This window comes from Pantherophis guttatus, chromosome 10 (genome assembly GCF_059756535.1).
Source record: "Pantherophis guttatus breed Tessera chromosome 10, ASM5975653v1, whole genome shotgun sequence".
In the NCBI taxonomy this organism is placed as follows: Eukaryota; Metazoa; Chordata; class Lepidosauria; order Squamata; family Colubridae; genus Pantherophis; species Pantherophis guttatus.
In genome coordinates this window covers 19140685-19160285 of record NC_142072.1, presented here as the reverse complement: position 1 = coordinate 19160285, position 19601 = coordinate 19140685, and the positions used below count along the sequence as shown (strand labels likewise).

The 19601-nt window shown below is 45.4% G+C and overlaps 2 protein-coding genes across 7 annotated transcripts in view; one reads left to right on the top strand and one right to left on the bottom strand.

Moving 5' to 3' along the window:
- Positions 1-8170, top strand: part of GRHL3 (grainyhead like transcription factor 3) — a 66191-nt gene extending 58021 nt beyond the window's left edge. The window contains exon 16 of the mRNA XM_034413472.3: positions 7266-8170. Coding sequence (XP_034269363.1) covers positions 7266-7380 — 115 coding nt within the window. The 3' untranslated portion in view covers positions 7381-8170. The remainder of the gene's footprint in view (positions 1-7265) is intronic.
- The window catches only part of STPG1 (sperm tail PG-rich repeat containing 1), a 67155-nt gene that overhangs the window by 13806 nt on the left and 33748 nt on the right, over positions 1-19601 (bottom strand). For 2 of the 6 annotated variants that reach the window (XM_060691444.2, XM_060691442.2), the window contains exon 8: positions 14482-14576. In XM_060691444.2, coding sequence (XP_060547427.1) covers positions 14482-14576 — 95 coding nt within the window. Of the gene's footprint in view, positions 1-9147; positions 9240-10632; positions 10892-14481; positions 14577-19601 lie in introns of those variants that run through there. The other 4 variants (XM_060691440.2, XM_087876278.1, XM_087876279.1 and 1 more) reach the window with 3 other exon arrangements.

The following is a 19601-nucleotide window of genomic DNA, read 5'->3' as shown; positions in this document are numbered from 1 at the left end:
CGGTTCGGTGACGTCATATCGTCACCGCTACCAGCTCAGCCGAACCGGACCGAACCGGGAGGAACCCACCACTGGTTTGCTCCCTGTTTATATACAGGTGGATTGCCAGTAATGGTGGGAGTGTTGCTTTCTTCTTGGTAGTTCCTTGATTAGGCTACTGTTTCCTGTTTAATTGTTTGTATTGAGTTGGTAGTTCCTTGATTGGGGTATTGAGAGCTATAATTGCACTCAACAATGAACTAAAGGGCCACCATCAGTGAGCTGTTGGACAGCATTACTTGGTCTGCTGTGTGGATGTTTGGGTGGTTTAGGGGTGGGGAATTTGTGGTGGGTGGGAGTATGTTTGGGGATTGTTATGTGTGTTGGACCTGGTCTTTGGGTTTTAAGTGAATTACGTTGTATGGGTATACTGTGTATACACGTACAATGGCAATGAAGTTATTTATTTATTTATTTATTTACTTACTTATTTACTTATTTATTTGCTTATTTATTTATTGTTTACTGTAATGGAACACCTGCAAGAAAACAACCAAACTCAGAGAGCACTAAAACAGGGGTCTCCAACCTTGGCAACTTTAAGCCTGGAGGACTTCAACTCCCAGAAATCACTCAAGTCAACCTTTCATTCCTAAAGTGGGATTAGAATTCACGGTCTCCAGGTGATTGGGCCAAAGTCACAAAGTCAATTTTCATTCTTAAAATGGAACTAAGAACTCAAGAGTCCCTGGCTTTCTACCCTGATATTTTAACCATTAAAATGGGCTCTCTAGTTAAAACCCTATGAAGACTTTGCCTTCTGGTCCAGGGATCTCCAACCTTGGCAACTTTAAGCCTGGAGGACTTCAACTCCAAGAATTCCCCAGCCAGCTTTCTGGGAGCTGAAGTCCTCCAGGCTTAAAGTTGCCAAGGTTGGAGACCCCTGTTCTGGAAAACCACTGACTCTTGACTACATCTAGATGTCAATCCTCTCCCTCATTGAAGATCACTCTTGGTGGATTCTTTCCAACTCAACCATGTCAAAGCATGGATCCATTCCGAAGTCCATGTTTTCTTAACAGAACTCTAGAGGTTCTTAGCCGTAAGCCTTGGGGGGCAACAGAGGAGCCTCACCGTTGCACATCTTTGGAGGTTTGAAAAATGAACATTTGGGATGAATAAGACCGGCTGGGTTTCCAAGTCACTTTGGGCCTTGCCAAAGTTGGAGACCCCTGATTTAGGTCATGGTTGTCCCAAAGGTGTTTTTCCAAAAGGCAAGTGAACTTTCTTGCTGTTTTCTTTGAACATGTTTTGCTTCTTATCCAAGAAGAGAACTGAAGAAGCACCTTTGAAAAAACACCTTTGGGACATTCCCTTCATTGCTTCCTCCCACTTCAACCCACCTTTCTGGGTCTTTTAATGCCTCCAAGCTATTTCTGAACATAAGGCTTTTTTCAGGAGCGTGCTAGACCCCTGGCAGGTGACAAGAAATCTGAAGGCACCTCCTTTCCCCTTCACCCCATGTCCCCTTTAGTACCACCCAATGTGTGTCTGTGTGACTGAGGGAAGGCCGAACCTGACTTTCTAAGCATCTGTCTAAATTCACCCCACCCTGCCTCACCCTACCTTAAAGACCGTAATTGATGTCCAGGAGGTGACATTCAATGGGAGGGGAAGCAAAGCCCAATCCTGTTCCTTAACTTGGTCTGCCATAAATAAGCAAGGAGAAGTTCCTTGGGCTGTTGTCAAGTCTTGTTGCTGTGGCAGAATATAGCTTGGCACTGAGCAGCACAATTTATATAATTAACTGCCAGCTCGAGACCAAGCGGATGACGCTTCAACATGTCATCTGAAAGTGAGTTTCTGGTAGCCTGAACGTCCCTTGCTGAGAGTCATTGCAGAACTTTATGCATTATTTTAACAACTGGAGATTTCATGGTTTAATTAAACAAGACTCCACTAATAATCCCAGTAAAACAGGTGCTAACGTGGCACGAAAACATATATAGCTAAAACTGAGCTGGAAAGATCTTGCTCTAACTTGCAAAGTATTTCGTAGGTGGTACCTGGAAGTCGCTGAGAAGCCGTGCCTATGTGGCTCTTACATTTACTATCTTTTTTTTAAAAAAATAATTGTGCTTTCCAGAAAACCTGCTACTGAGGCGTCATTGGGAAGAGAGGCGGGTTTTAGCAAGTGAAAAGATAGGTGGGAAAAAATTTAAAAGAGGAAGATAGTGACAGATTCAAACAAAACGAGCCGGCTATAAGCAGCATCTCAGCCCGCCAATTCAAAACAGGTGTTGCTTTTAACTTCCTATTCCTTTGAAGCCCTCACTGCCAGAACACATTTTGTACGCGCTTTGTGTGACATTATCAAATGCTCGCTTTCATATGTTTCAATGAAGATTGGTGAATTATTGAAGAGATCTTTGTGGGGTTTCTATCTTTCAACCTGGTGATATAAGTAACAGCAACACAAATTGATGCATTCCTCCGATATCAACCTATGTGGGGGGTTTTTTTGGCTAAGTATTTTTAAAATGAACCTTTTGAATTCAGGAAGCTTCCCCAGAATTCTGCCTTGCTGTTGCCTGGGAAGGCAGTTTTTGGCTCTCGCCTTATTCGCACCTGCACCCCAGTGGGGAAATGTAAAATTTGTTACTACCGGTTCTGTGGGCGTGGCTTGGAGGGGGGTAATGTAACTGGGTGGGCGTGGCCAACTTTTTTTTTTAACTGTTAAAAGCATTTTTTCTACAACCTCGAGGTTGTAGAAAAAATGCTTTTAAAAGTTAAAAAAAAAAAGCCTCTGATGATCACGCGGCTCAGCTGGGCATGGTGGGGGGTGCAGGGATTTTTGCTACCGGTTCTCCGAACCACCCACCACCATCGCTATCGGATCGGGCGAACCGGTCTGAACCAGAAGCTTTTCACCCCTGCTGCACCCCCATTTCTGCCATTGGCAAAGGGGTGCATGAAGGATAGCCTTACTACTAGAAAGGAAGCGGCTACTCTGCCCTGTTTGCTGAAAAACGAACCCTTGCACAATCCTGGTGGGAATCCTTTGGTTCTCCTCCATGGAGGACAGGCTGGCAAAGCATCTTGATTGCCTTGATTGTGAGCCCTCCAGCTTTGGGGGCGGGTGGGCGGGTGTGGGGGGGGCGAGTTTCATTCCATGGGAACCAGCTTGCAAAGGGTTTCCAGAGTGGCGTCAGGGAAAAAAAAAAAAGAAAAGCGCTGTGCCTCTGAATCGCCTCGGGTACTCCCAGCAAACCGCAGCTCGTCTCCCCCAGCCTGTCTCTTTGCAAGCGCCAAGCGTTCTCTCTCTCCCCCCCCCCCCCGGTTCTCCTGGAGCCCTTGCAGGGAAGGAGATGCAGCCAAGCAGCCCAGGTTTTTCTCCGGCTCCTTCCCCATCGATGCTTGGCAGATGAGCTCATGTTTGCCTTGGCCCACGTCCAAGGCCTAGGCTTAAAAGACTGAGAGGCAGCCAAGTTCAGGATGGTGAGAAGGTGTGCCTGGGGCAGGGGCTTTGAAAGGGGCTGAGAAGGAGGGCTGGCTGGGGGGGAATGGATGCCCTTTTTAAAGAGGATAGCCTAGCCTCCCCCAAGAATGACACCAGAGGTGGGTTTCAGCAGGTTCTGACCAGTTCTGGAGAACCGGTAGCGGAAATTTTGAGTAGTTTGGAGAACCGGCAAATACCACTTCTGGTTGGCCCCACCCCCATCTATTCTCTGCCTCCCGAGTCCCAGCTGATTGGGAGGAAATGGGGATTTTGCAGTATCCTTCCCCTGCCACCCCCACCAAGTCACGCCCACAGAACCAGTAGTTAAAAAAAATTAGATTTCACCACTGCCTCAGTCACCTCAGTCAAGATGGGCAATTTTATTAATTTGACACATACATACATACATACATACATACATACATACATACATACATACATACAAGCAGAGTGGGTTTCAGCAGGTTCTGACCAGTTCTGGAGAACTGGTAGCGGAAATTTTGAGTAGTTCAGAGAACCGGTAGTAAAAATTCTGATTGGTCCTGCCCCCATCTATTCTCTGCCTCCCGAGTCCCAGCTGATCTGGAGGAAATGGGGATTTTGCAGTAATCTTCCCCTGCCACCCCCACCAAGCCACCCCCATAGAACCGGTAGTAAAAATAATTGGAACCCACCACTGAATGACACCTTCCAGAAACATCAGAACAACAGCTCTCAGAATGTCCATCCACTGGCTGGGTGGCTTGGGACTTCTCTGCAGGTAGTCCTTGACTCACAACTTCTGCTGCTAAGGGAGGGACTCATTAAAGGAGCCATGCCTGATTTGTTGCTGCAGTCGTTAAGCAAACCACTGGGGTTAAATTAAGCAAATCTGGCTTTTTCCACTCAAGTTTGCTTGTTGGAAGGTGGCTGGGAAAGTCACAAACGGTGGTTGCGTGTGACCCTAGGATACTGCAACTATTGTAAATATATGCTAGTTGCAAGGGATCTGAATTTTGATTGTGTGAACGCGGGGAGACGCTGCAACAGTTGTAAGTGGAAGTGGTTGTAAGTCATTTTTTTTTCAGTGCCTTTGTAAATTGGTCACTAAACGAAATGGACACAAGTCAAGGACTACCTGTAGTCCCACTGTATTTAGAAGGCATTGATTTTGGGCAGGCTGGAGTAGTAGACCTTCTCATAGCATGCCACCCACTTGGAGAATCCCTTGTGGAACCACATTATCCAAGCTGGTGGGTAGTTGCATGGCGCTGCCTAGCTAAGCCCAGCCTAGTGGGAGCCTCAAACCATTCTCAAGATCTTCCTAGCCTAAGAGGGACCCAGTGAAACAGCAATCCAGGGAAGCCCTCAAAGAAAATATCCTTTCCAGTATGGGGCTAAGGGACAGGATGCCCATCTTCCTTGGCCAAACTCTGCAGGCAGGAGAGCTGTTGACGGGTGGGCTGCTGGGGGTTCGGGAGAACCTCTAGCTAAGATTCTGTGCATTTCGGAGGACCCCCAAATCCCACTCCTAACCGGCCCCATCCTGCCCCTCCCAGGAGTCCCCACATGGCCCGTTTTGGATGAAGGCAAGTGCAGGGTGCGTGTGGAGGCTCAGGAAGGGCGAAAAACAGGCCTACCGGAAGTTCGGGAAGGCCAGAAACGGGCCTGTTTCCGGCCTCCAGAGGGCCTCCAGAGCCTGGGGAAGCTGTTTTCGCCCTCCTGGAGGTGTGAGGAAAGCCTCCAGAGCCTGGGGAGGGCAAACACACACACACACCCGCTGCCGTGGTGCAGGAGGCTGACTAGGCCACACCCACCATGGCCACGCTCACCCAGCAACCAGGCAGAGAACCCCTTGCTAAAATTTTTGAAGCCCACCCCTGGCTGTTGACATCACCAGTTCTGCATCTGGGTCCCTTCTGGAAGTTCCTTCCTTAGATGGATGCAGCTCTGATCCTCTGATCCTAAAGCAATCTCTCTTTCCCCCCCCCCCCCTCCTGGAGACGGCAATGTATATATACAGTATATGTGCCAAATTTCTATTTGAGGAAAAGGGGAAAAAAAAGTTGCTCTGTTCTGCAAAAACCAGGAAAAGCTACTTACTGCCAAGTCATGGTTACTTGTCTGCATGAATGTCCTGCTTTGCACCTCGGATGACAATCCAATTTATCAATCAGCGCTGCAGTTGAGAAATACAAAATATGATAGTAATTCAACCAGTTCTTGGCTTTGTGGTTTTGGGATTTTCCCTCCTGACTTGGAAGCCGGTTGACTGGCTGGCTGGGATTGTGTTCCAAAAACCCACAAGTTGAGATGAACAGACTCCATTGCCAGCTGGGTCTGAAGCCTCGGCACCAGTTTCCTGGGCACAATATGTGGAGGTGTGGAGCTGTCTGAAATGTAGAGGTGTTGGGATGTTTGGAGCAAAGAGACTGGAGGCAAGAGGGTTAATAAAGTGCAGCTCACCAAGGATTTTGCTTGTTAATAAAATGCATTTGTTGAAAAAGAGACTACCAAGCTCGTTCTGATGGTTTGCTTTGGGATTGCATGATTGTCTCACATGTAAAATGATTATGGATGGCTTTCATTCTTTTGCCATTTAGCGATTGATACATCAGGCTGCTGATATATGGTATATATCTATGTCTATATATGTATATGTATATGTATATCTATCGATTATATATATATATATATATATATATATATATATACTGTATGTAGGTCTTTGGTTATTCGGGTCTTCTCCCACGTAAAATTGGAAGTGTCTTGGCGACGTTTCGACGAAGTCTCATTCGTCATCTTCAGGCTGGTGTTCTCGGCTTCGTGCTTCCAGGAGCTATATATATATAAATATATATACGTGATGGCTCAGTGGGTAATCTGCCAACCTAGCAGTTCAAAAGCATGTAAAAAATGCAAGTAGAAAAATAGGGACCACTTTTGGTGGGAAGGTAACAGCGTTCCCTGCGCCTTTGGCATTTAGTCATGCCGGCCACATGACCACAGAGATGTCTTCGGACAGCGCTGGCTCTTCGGCTTTGAAACGGAGATGAGCACCGCCCCCTAGAGTTGGGAACGACTAGCACATATGTGCGAGGGGAACCTTTACCTTTACCTTTATATTCATTGTTGGAAGAGGTGGTATTAATTAATTGCAGTAGACAATTTGTACAAATATTAAATATGACACTAGGAGCAATAGGAGCAAAGGATGGATGGATGGATGGATGGATGGATGGATGGATGGATGGATGGATGAAGGAATGAATGAATGACATTCAAGCAGCCGAGTTATATCATGGAACATAAGATGGCTGCTTTCAGAGTCTGCCTTTTCCCTTCAAGTGACAGGAATTACCTTCAAGTATATTGGCTGCAGATGACAAGAAACATAATTCCAAAAAAATCTCATTTTATTCTACCATATCCCATAACTATATCCATGCTTTGTTTTGTTTTATTGTAATCACTACACTGTTAATGAAGGAGTCAAAGACAGAAGAGTAGTACAAAATGTTCTCAGTGCTTGCTTTTCTGTCTGAAAGTTCCTCCTGGCTCACTCACAAAAATCCCACGTATCCCAAGAACATCAGGTTGGGTGGGAAGAGCTCTTAGAACAAATCTCCGTCTTCCTCTGGAAACGGCTGGATTCTCCCCTCTATGGAAGACTATCAAGAGATATCCGGCAGTTTTCTCTTCTCCTATTCTGCCCAGCCTTAACTTTGGACCTTGTATTGTTGTTGATATCCAACGATAGCGTTCAGCTGACTAACCCTTCCGTTGTTTTCTTCTTCTTCTCTCCCAGCATCTTGGTAAACATGGACAACAACATAATCCAACATTACAGCAACCATATGGCTTTCCTCCTCGATGTGGTGGAAGCTGAGGAGAAGTTCCAGGTGACCCTCAAGGAGCTCTGAAGACTTCAAAACCTGCACTTCTGTGGGATGATTGACAGCGGGGCGGAGTTTCACTCTCCTTCTGCGCAAGCCCAACCCATCAGTTTGGAGTATTTGACTGGTCCGCGACCCCCTTTGAAGGGGGAGAAGTAACCAGAGATGGTGGCCGAGCTCTACATGTGAAGAGGGTGTAGAAGATCCATTCTCAATGTGAATGTGGAACTTCTCTCCGTTATTGTTACTACTGTTGCTATTGTTATTATTATTGTTATTATTTTATACTATATTATGATGCCGGTTGTCTGCCAGACCGAGAATTCTAACCTTTTTTCCCCGTTCCAAACTTAGGGGGGGGAAAGCTCTTGTCAGGTAGCAGTGCCTAAATCTCCTTTGTTTTGCTTTTTTGGAAATGGTTTAGTGTCAACTCTTGGGGCCAGGAGGCAAAAACCAAGTTCTAGACATGGTGAATTTTCAAACTAGCTTCAAAGACGCAGCCCTGCGGCTCCTCTCACCCTACGTCCCTTCTTGCCTCAGAGGCCTGGATGTCCCGATCCAGAGCAACCGTGACTGTTTTATACATTTCCTATGCCTTTTTGTTATTTTATAAATATCCAAACATGTGCACATGTATAAATATACCTTGTTTTATATATTGACATGGAGGAAAGTACAGCATTTCAAAACCAGCTGCCTCACAGTTCCCTCCCCCACTCCCCGGGCTGTCTTTCCCCCTCCACCCTTCTTCGTTCATTTTTCTAACTTTTTTTTTTTTTTGTATATTCTATTGTAATAAAGATTCAGTGACAAGAAATGCAAGCCTGGCATAATGTAGCTCCGAGGAGAGAAGCAAGTTTTCACGATTCATTAAAATACACTGATTAAAAAGGCCTAAAAATCAAGATGGCGGCCACAACTACCCTGTTTCCCCAAAATAAGACATTCCCCTGATAATAAGCCCAGTCGGACTTTTGAGCGCACGGCAATAAGGCCAAGCGCTTATTTCAGGGTTCCAAAAAATATATATATAAGACAGGGTCTTATTTTCAGGGAAACATGGTAGGCGATTGCATCCTTTTTGCATGGAGGTAAAATGGGTAGAGTTTTGAACTCATGGTTGTGGTAGCCATCTTGACTTTTTTTTTCTTCCCGTGGAACCCCTGGTGTAGCAATGGATCGCAACCTTTATCACTCTCCTGTGTGTGTGCTTGTGGGTGCGCCATCTCTTGTTCTCGGAGGAGAAGCTTGGAGGCAATTAAAATCCATTCCTACATGACCTAAGCCAGTAATGTCAAACCTTTTCGGCACCAAGCGCCCAAACCAGTGTATGCACGGGCCAGAGGACCAGAAACTCAAAAACCAGCTGGCCAGCTGCTCTTCGGGTTTCCAGGGCTCCGGCACACGCAAAGATCAGCTGGCCGGTGCACATGAGTGCGCAGGAAACCATAAGAGTAGGTGGCGATGCCCCATGTGCCCATAGAGAGGGCTCTGCATGTTCACCATCACGGACCTAAGCCATCTCTCTTTGTTCCGGGACAATTCAGGAATCCAATAGAAGAGAATATCTGTAGCTTGGGATGGAACTGTGGAGTTCCTGGTGCCTCAGAGCTCAAGGGCTGGGTTGTTTGCAGACGTTTCATGACCCAACTGAGTAGTATCATCAGTTCCAGGTGACATCACCATCTTACCTAGACAATGTCCCCTAGTTGGGCAAGGAAACATCTGCAAGCAAACCACCAAGCTCAGCGAACACCAAGAACTTCACAAATCAGATTTGCTGCATTGCTGCAGGAAGCTAAATTGACTCCAAGAAAACTTTGAGAAATATGGGCTGTGAGCAGTTCTTAATTCATCCATTCATGGCCATAACTGGTACGGCTGGGCTGGAATAAAAAGAGAAGTTAAACAGCACATTTACCTCTGCACAATACAGGTAATCCTTGACTTGTTGCTTGGCGGCCGTTTAACATTCCAGCGGACCTATCTGGGCTATTTACAACCTGGATTCGAATTTCCAACGGTTGGGCCCCCGTTGTGGTCAGGTGACTGAACTTTGGCTGCTTAGCAACCAGGTACATTTATGGCCATTGGCAGCAACCAATGGTCACATGACCACATTTTTTTGCCCATGGACTTCTGCTTTTTTGTGGCAAAACTGATTTATAGCAAATCATGGGTTGATTTAATTGATGCAAAAAAAAAGGGTCATAAATTGAGTCAGTCACATGACCAACCTGCTTTAACAGCCATCACAAGTCTTGAACATGGGGCTTCCGTTACAGTCGTAACCCAAGGACTACTTTATCCCAACCTTGTCCTTCAGTTAATGAGGCTATGAATAAAGAGTCTTCTTTGGGAAGAGGGGGCGATGGGCAGCTACGTAAATTTGATTGGTAAACAAACAAATAAAAAATGGTCCCTGACAACTGAACTTGAGGACCAAAGGAAGGGATGGCAAAGAGGAGCAGCAACAGAGGGAAGAATTAAAAGCTCGGAATTCTGGGTGGAAAATGTCAGGAAGAATTCAGTGGAACAGGTTTGACAAGGAAAAAAAAAGCCTTCAGAAGTGAAGAAGCTTCTTGGGTGAGAGGCGAATCATTTTCGAGGAATGAAAAAATGAGAAAGGTCAGTTGCCTTTTGGAAAAGCACTTTTGATACAACTATGACCTGGAGCAGGGGTCTCCAACCTTGGCAACTTTAAGACTTGTGGACTTCAACTCCCAGAGTTCCTCAGCCAGCAAGCTACGGAGAGTCTGACAGTCCAGAAATGATGAGTTCAGCTGGCAAATAAAATAACGCAGTGACATTCCCCTTCTTTTGCCAGTTGAGCGAATATCAGTACATCATCAAATAAGGCACATCTTCTTACGCAGATACTCATGTTGAGCTGCTGGAAGTGGTTTGTTGAGCATATCAGCAATTTGATCATGTGTAGATACATATTGCATTTTGACAAAACCTTTTTTCACTAAATGTTTTATGTTTTGATAAAACAGCAAAGCTGGCTGAGGAACTCTGGGAGTTGAAGTCCACAAGTCTTAAAGTTGCCAAGGTTGGAGACTCCTGACCTGGAGGATTGAGAATCTCCACAGACATTCCCAAATGACCGTTTTGCCCTTTTCCCAAAGGGGTCTCCAGGTTGAGGTTAAAAACCAAAAGAAAATGGCAGTCAGAATGGTGTCATCAAAGCTCTGGCCCATTTTATGTGTCAGATATTGGTTTTTTTAATTGCCACCTATGAGTGCCCTTGGCTTTTCCTGTTGGTTCACCAGTGAACATCTAAGCACGCATTTGCAAAAGCTGGAAACGGATCTGGGTGGACCTGCCTGTCACCTAACAGGGAAGCAGCACTTCAGTCTATTGATTCTGGTTTAGCATGTTCAAGGAACGTGGTGACTGCTATTACCAGGGAAGTTATGATTTCCCGCACGGTTGTGCAACTTTGCCCAGGAGGATGGCCATCGTTCCTTCAACCGTTCTCCCGGGAGCTGCTTGCCCAGAAGAAAAACTAAATATGACATGCTTTCATTGACACCTAAAAGGCAACAGAAGTTAAGCTAGATTTTTTTAAACAGAATAACAGAGTTGGAAGGGATCTTGAAATCTTCTAGTCCAGGGATCTGCAACCTTAAACACTCAAAGAGCCATTTGGACCCGTTTCCCACAGAAAAGAAAACACCGGGAGCCACAAAACCCTTCCCGTGCCTGACTATTTCTTGAGCGGCCACAAAACTAGCATATGTAGTCGAATTAAATGTTCTGTTTTCTTCTGAAACTTTTCTTTTCTTGGATTTATCCATGGTTGGCCTACCGGAGGTTGAAAAGCTCAATAAATTGCGTGCCGGCAAGTGTCGCACATTGGCGGCTGTGAGTGATATTTTGAGTGACAGGGAGCCACAGCAGAGGGGTGAAAGAGCCACATGCGGCTCCAGAGCCACAGGTTGCTGACCCCTGTTCTAGTCCAACCCCCCTGCTCAAACAGGAAACCTTATACCCGTGATGGCAAACCGACGGCATGCGTGCCAGAGGTGGCACATAGAGCACACACACACACCGTCGGCCCAGGTCAGATCTCCGTGGTGTTTCTTTCGTCAGCTTCTGTTTCCCTGCAAACGACGAAACAGAAGCTCACGAAAGAAAAAGATCTTACTTCTTGCCGCGCTGCCGCTGTTGGGATGCCCCGCCTCCTGCCAGCCCACTGGTCTTCGGGTTTCTGCTGTGCATGCGCGTTCATGTCTGCGCATGCACATGCATGTTCGCGCACATGTTGGTACATGCACACATTTGCACGTGCACACGCACCTTTCAGTTTGGGCACTCGGTGTCTAAAAGGTTCGCCATCACTGCCCTATACCATTTCAGACAAATGTTTATCCAATCACCTCTTCAAAATTTCCAGTGTTGGAACAGCCACAACTTCTGGAGGCAAGTTGTTCCGCTGGTTAATTGTTCTCTCAGGAAATTTCTCTTTAGTTCTAGGTGGCTTCTCCCCTCAATTAGTTTGCATCCATTGGTTCTTGTCCTGCCTTCAGGTGCTTTGGAAAATAGGTTGAGCCCCTCTTCTCTGTGGCAGCCCCTGAGATATTGGAGCACTGCTATCATGTCACCCCTAGTTCTTCGTTAAACCAGACATGCCCAATTCTTGCAACTGTTCTTCGTAAGGTTTGGTCTCCATTGAATTAGCTCTTATAATTACAGTCCGGTCATCTATTTTAAGGTTATCCCTTTTTATCATATGAAAAATTACGATTTGGTATGAACTTTTGGAGGCCTCTGTGGACGAAGCCTGAAACGTTGGAGGGTCAGGGGCAGGGGTGGGTTCTAAATTTTTTTACTACTGGTTCTGTGGGCGTGGCTTATTTTGTGGGTGTGGCTTGGAGGTCATGTGACTAGGTGGGCGTGGCTAGCTGGTCAGAGTCATTTCTGGAAGGTCCTCGCACTCACGACCAGTCCTCGCACTTATGACCCGACTCATTTGTTTGCTTTTAACACTGATCAGCTGTAGGACGGCCCTTTGAAGCCCCGCGGCAAGAGTTTAAACAGTTTTTTCCCTCTAGTCATCAGCTGGGACTCAGGAGGCAGCAATAGATTGGGGGTGGGACCAAATAAAAGGTAAGAATAACGTGGGGTGGGGGGGGAGGGCGGGGGGGAGAACCGGTTCGGTGATGTCATATCGTCACCGCTACCGGCTCGGCCGAACCAGACCGAACCGGGAGGAACCCACCACTGGTCTGGGGTGAGCCTGGCAATGCAAAGATGGGCATTGCTTGTTGAGTGAATTATGATCTTCTGCAGTATGGGAAGATCGCAATTCACTCAACAAGCAAGGTCCATCTTTGCATTGCCAGGCTCACCCCTGATCTTCCAACTTCTCAGGCTTGGTCCACAGAGGCCTCCAAAAATGGATGAAAAGTTAAACTATCCACTGCTAGCCATAGCTATGTTGAGGAACACTGCTGTAGGAGCTTTTTGTGTTTTCATATCTATCTTCTGAATCTGCTCCTAGTTTCCTTCACACAAGACACTTCACCAAATTACTGTACTTTTCAGAGTATAGGACGCTCCGGACTATAAAATGCACCTACCTTTTTTGGGGAGGAAAACAAGAAAAAAAATCTGCCTCTGCCTCCCAGCAATTTGTCTCCTTGCAGCAAACAGCAAACAGCCTGTTTCAGTTTCATTTTCAGCACAACCTGATTAGCACAAGAAAAAAAAATCTGCCTCTGCCTCCCAGCAATTTGCCTCTTTGCAGCAAACAGTGGAGGCTGAAAATGGGGTGTGCAGATGCGGCAATAGGCAATGGCAATCCCTGCTGCCTGAAACAGCTGTTGGTCGGGAGGCTGATCCAACCAACAATCAGCTGCTTGTGCTAATCAGGCTGTGCTGAAGCTGAAACTGAAACGGGCTGTTTGCTGTTTGCTGCAAGGAGGCAAATTGGGGCTACATTCAGTGTATATGACACACCCAAATTTTCATCCTCTTTTTTGGGGGGGGGAGTGCATCTTATACTCCGAAAAGTACAGTAGGTCCAATTCTAATAGGAGCATTTGTCCAACGTGCTCTGTTTGATTTATTGAGCCAAATGTGCTTTGTGAAACAGGTCCATCTGCTTAGTTCGTGGCTGACAATAAATCTCCTTGAATTAGCACCAACTTAATTTCTGACACTGTTATGAGAGCAAGAGTTCTGTGTCCATCTTCTCCATACCTATAACTGTGTAAATGTTTTTGTATCTTTCCCTCAGCCACAAACATTTTCCCCAGCACTTGGGTTTCCCACAGTCAAGAAGTAAATCTAAACCATGTCAGAATTTTTCATTTTGGCCCAGAATTCCTGCCAAGAAAGATTAGTCCCTGACCTGAAAATCAGTAGTGAAACAATAATGACTTTCTGTCAGGGGTGAAATGCTCCCGGTTCGGACCGGATCGCCCGATCCGGTAGCGATGACGGCGGGTGGTTCGGAGAACCGGTAGCAAAAATCTCTGCCCATCCCCCAAGCCCAACTGAGCCGCGCAATCACCTGAGGCTTTTTTTTTTTTACTTTTAAAAGCATTTTTTCTTCGGCCGAAAAAATGTTTTTAAAAGTAAAAAAAAAAAAGCCTCTGATGATCGCATGGCTCAGCTGGGATCGTCAGAGCCTTTTAAAAGCATTTTTTTACAATCTCTCCTGCTGAAGCAATTGTAGAAAAAATGCTTTGATGCTCTGACGATCCCAGCTGAGTTGCCTGATTGTCAGAGGCTTTTTTTTTCTTTTAAAAGCAAAAAAAAAAAAAAAGCTTTTAAAAGAAAACAAAAGCCTCTGAGGATCAGGCAACTCAGCTGGGATCGTCAGAGCATCAAAGAATTTTTTCTACAATTGTTTCAGCCGAAAAGGTTGTAGAAAAAATGCTTTTAAAAGTTTTTTTTTTTAAAGTTGGCCACGCCCACCGTCACATTACACCCACCACCACCACCAAGCCATGTCCACAGAACTGGTAGTAACAAATTTTACATTTCATCACTGCTTTCTATCCAAAACTTTTTCAATCCTACCCTACAGCACCAATGAAAACCGAATGTTTTCCACCATTCAAAAGAGAGACAGGATTTTCAAATGATCTAAAAACAGACTCCGCCAAAACCAACCTTGTGGAATCTCTCGCTTTATAATACGGGCACCCATTTGTTGCTGATGTTGTACATGAAGGATTGTTTCTGTGGAACAGGGATGTTGTAAGTGCCTGGAAGGAGAAACACAGAATTTTAAGGGATCAGCTTGCAGGATGTGGGCGCTCCTTCGCATCATTATGTTTCTCTCATACCCCTTGCTTTCTGCATTATACATAGTCCTTGACTTACAACCACAGCTAAGCCCCAAATTTCTGTTGTTAAGCAAGACAGTTGTTAAGTGAGTTTTGCCCCCATTTTACGACTTTTCTTGCCACAATTGTTAAGTGAATCACTGCAGCTGTTTAATGAATCTGGGCTCCCCTTGGATTATGCCTGTCAGAGGGTCACAAAAGGTAATCGCGTGTCCCAGGGGCACTGCAACCATCATAAATACATGCCAGTTGTCAAGCATAGCTTAGGACCTGGTTATTTACGGGACCGCCTACTACCACCAATAGCCTCCCACCGGCCGGTACGCTCCCATAGAGAGGGGCTCCTCCGGGTGCCGTCGACCAAACAATGTCGACTGGCGGCCCCTAGAGGGAGGGCCTTCTCTGTGGGGGCACCTACTATCTGGAACGAGCTCCCCTCGGAGATACGGAGGATCCCGGATCTGCGCACCTTCCACCGCGCTCTTAAGACCTTTTTATTCCACCAGGCGGGCCTGGCCTAATCTTTTCCCTCTTTTTAATTATGCAAATTTTAATCGGTTTTTAAATAATTGGGGTGTTTTAATCTGTCTGGGCCAAATTGTTTAATTCTATTGTTTGTTGGCCAAATTGTTTAATTTAATTGTTTGTTTTTAAATTTTGTATCTATGTATTTTTACTGTTTGGCTGTTCACCATCCTGAGTCCTTCGGGAGTAGGGCGGTATATAAATCAAATAAAGTAAAGTAAGTAAGCATCTGAATTTTGATCCCTTGGCCATGGGGATGCTGACATGGTCATAAGTGTGAAAAACAGTCATGCCCATTTTTTTCAGGGCTGTTGTAACTTCGAGCAGTCCCTAAACAAATGGTTGCAAGCTGAGGACTACCTATATTAAAATAACAACCTACTTATTTTAGGAAGCTTTCTCCCTGCTCGGCAAATGCAAGGAAAAAAAAAAAAAGCTTAGGTATTGTAGTTGATCAGATGCCAGCAGCCAACAGAACTGCAGAGGAAACAGTTCAGCTATGGGCTGGGTTCCTTCTTTCCTTCTTTCTTTCTTTTTTTTTCTTCCAAGCAACAGGTTCTCCAGATCAGATGCATGAAAAACAGAAATTCAGCAGGCACAGCTGCATCTGCATGTCGGGCGGAGCAATGTCTAGCAAATTCCTCCTTTCTCTGCACTTCCCGGCACAGATGTGCTGCCAGGAAAGAAAATAAGTACCGACGAATCTGTGTGTGCAACCACAAGTTGGGACTAGAAGGAGGCGCAAACGGCAACGACGAAGCAGCATTTTCCTCCACCTCCTTTTGCTGCAGAAGCTCCATAAAATGGTTCCCAGGCAGGCTGTCTTCACACATCCCGCTAAGCCAAGGGTGTCAAACTCAAGGCCTGCGGGCAGGATCCGGCCCACAGGGTGGTTAGATCTGGTCCGCAGGTCTGCTCTGGAAACAGCGAAGGGCCAGCCCGCGGTGCCTCTGCCAGTGAAATTGGAGATCCGTTTTCATTGGCAGAGGGTTGCAGGAGGCCATTGCAGCCAAAAACGGAGCTTGGGAACCTGTTTTTGCTGGCAGAGAGCTCAAGCCACCACAGGCGCCCCCAACACGAGTGACATCAACCTGGCCATGCCCCCCCTGACCCCCCCAAGCAGTAGTGGGTTTCAAATCCCGGCACTACCAGTTTGCTATCAGGAACGCAAGCGCGCGACACTTCTGCACATGCACAGAAGATTCTGCGCATGTGCAGAGTGTTTTTATGACAGGTGGGCGGAGCCTCCCGCCACCACCACTGCCCCCAAGGTCAAACACAACCGTGATGCGGCCCTCAATAAAATCGAGTGTGATACCCCTGTGCTAAGCCATCATGGAATTTAACACAATCTAAGCATCCAGTCCAAGGCCAACCAAGCAGCGTTATGATCAGATTCACAGCTTGCATTAACCCAGAGTCTGTGGAAAAAGCTAACACTGACTGAGGTTCATAACACACATAAAGGGTCTCGTTGGCTAGGGATGATGTGAGCTGTAGTCCAGCTCAGTACAGGTAGTCCTCAATTTACAACCGTAATTGAGCTCGGGATTACAATTTGGAGTCATGCCGATAATTAAGCGGGTCATCATGCAACCGATCAATTTTAAGACTTTTAGGAGCCTTGGTGGGGCAGCGGACTAAACTGCTGTTAAAGTAGCACTTAGCTGCCAGCTGCCTGCAATTACTGCGAGTTCAAATCTCACCAGGCTCAAGGTTGACTCAGCCTTCCATCCTTCCGAGGTAGGTAAAATGAGGACCCGGTTTGTGGAGGCAATAAGCTGACTTTGTATAAAAAAGAACACCGCTTAGGGGGTGCCAAAAGCCCTACTAAGCAGGTATATACAAAAGTATGAAGGCTATTGCTTAACGCATTGTAAGCCGTCCTGAGTCTCCAGAGAAGGGCGGCATATAAATCGAACTAACAAATAAATAAATAAATAAATAAATTTTTCGGTGGCAGTGAAGTGAACACGATGTCCACAATGGTCATTGTTTTTGGTCAGAAATTAGAAGTAAATGCCAGTTTCCCGCAAACAAAAATGTCATAAATTGTAGTCACATGACCACAGACATCGCAAATGCTGTAGATGAATCTGAGTCTTAAGTACTTTTCTTTCTTTCTTTCTTTTGGTGGTGGTGGGGATCCATTATAACTTTGAATGGTCACTAAGAGACCGGTCATAAGTCAACGATTACCTGTAGGAAGGTGCCTTGATTGGCAAAGACTGTATTCAGTATGAAGTGAAAGGTTATGGGAGGAGGGAAAAAAACAGGGAGGCTGTAGGAGATGACCAGGCTGAGCCCAAGGGAGGGGTCAAACGTGTCATCAGTCAAGAGTCCCTTCGCTCCCACAAGAGTTCTAAGTCCCGCCTACCTTGAATTCCTTTCTATTCTTATCCCCCGCTAATTCCCCTTGACTGTTAGTAGTTCAGATTCTCATAGAGAGCTTAAGCTTGCAGTAAATCTTTATACTCATTTGAACTGCCTGGATCTCCCGATTTCCCTGGTCCTGGGAGGGGCCATGAGGCCATTGAAAAGACAAAGCTGGGAGTCTTTTCAGGTTTGCAATTAGGGGGTTGTGATTCTACTTGATCAATTCTACAACTTTTGCACATTTCTGTATTATCAAGACCACGGAAGTTCATAAAATCGTAACATTGAAAACACTGAGGAGTCTCTTTTGAAAAATGTGAAGGCAGGGGCATCCATGAGGTGGATCAAGAAGGTTAAGACAGCAGTCTTGATTTCCAGCAGACTTTTGAACTGATCTGACCCTTCAACCCATTTTTGTGAAAATACACTCAAAACAGAGACAATATTATGCCGGCAGTAAGATTTAAATAATAATCCTCCAGAGTTGAAGCAATTTACTTCAACTTGTACCTCCAATAAGATTTATAAATGATAAAGGAAAACAAGTATTAATAAAGATGTTTAAAAATTCCTTCTAATTTTTTTTGGGTTCCTTTCTTAAAGGAAAGCCATAATTGTTCCTTTAAAAAAAAAAGCTATTTGGCTTTCCATGGACTTTGAAAAGTTTTTAAAAATCCATTTAAGCCCTTCTCATATTTTAGGATGTGTAGTTTATCCTGATAATTCCAAATATTCAGCCTAGAAACTCTATTACCAGTGATTAATGACCACTTTTCATAAATCAAAGGCAACATTGCCATTGTCTTCATCTCAGACTCCACATTCATCTGTCAGAAGGACTTAAGAGATTTTTGGTGTCCTTTACTTCCTTTAACGGCTGAAGGAAATATTATGTTACCACTTGGGACTGATTGCTCACAAATCTCAAGCATGCTTTAGCCAATATCAACTCTTGTGGGTTTTTTCTCCCCAGGTGATGTCTTGTTCCTATGTGAAGGAATATTCAGAACTGGTTAAAAGGACAAGGAAGTGGGTAGGATCTTGAAAAACATTGTACACTGCCCTTCTGCAAATGCAGGATGTCCTTGACTTATGACACCAATTGTGACCAGAATTTCCATTGCTAAGCAAGATGGTTGTTAAGTAAGTGACAGCAGATTTTACAACTTTTTTTTTTTTTTTTTTTGCCATGACCGCGAAGCAAATCAATGCAGTTAGGTCAGGGATGGGTAACTGTGGCCCTTTTACAACCTGTGGACTTCAACTCCCAGAATTCCTGAGACAGCTTGGCTGTCTCAGGAATTCTGGGAGTTGAAGTCCACAGGTTGTAAAAGGGCCACAGTTGCCCACCCCTGAGTTAGGTGAATCACTTGATAGTTAAGCAAATCTGACTTTCCCCATTGACTTTGCTTGTCGTAAGCGGACTGGGAAGATTGCAACTGGTGATCATGTGACCCTGGGATGCTGCAACCGTCATAAATCCACATTGGTTGCCAAGTGCCCAAGTTTTGATCACATGGGGATGCCGCGACAATCATATAGCAAGCGTGAGGACTGGTTGTAAGTCACTTTTTTCAGTGCTATCATAACTTCGGTCATTAAACAAACATTTGTAATTCAAGGACTAACTGTACTGCAGCAGAAGACAAAAATGTCACTCCGACTAATAAAGCTGAATATCCTTTATCATACATTCAAAGGCCAAGAGGAAAGAGTAAGGAGAAAAGATTAAAGTGTGGGGGAAAAAATGAGGCAAGGAAATGACAGGATAGCAGTAGCAATAGCACTTAAACAGCCCTCTCTAAACTGTTTACAGAGTCAGCCTCTTGCCCCCAACAATCTGGGTCCTTGTTTTACCGATCTTGGAAGGATGGAAGGCTGAGTCAACTTTGAGCCGGTGAGAACTGAACTGCCAAACTGCTGGCAGCCGGCAGTCAGCAGAAGTAGCCTGCAGTACTGCATTCTAACCACTGCACCACCATGGCTGAGGATGTTTTCTGTGATCCAAGCTTTGGCTGATATTTGGCTTTTTAAAAGCCATTA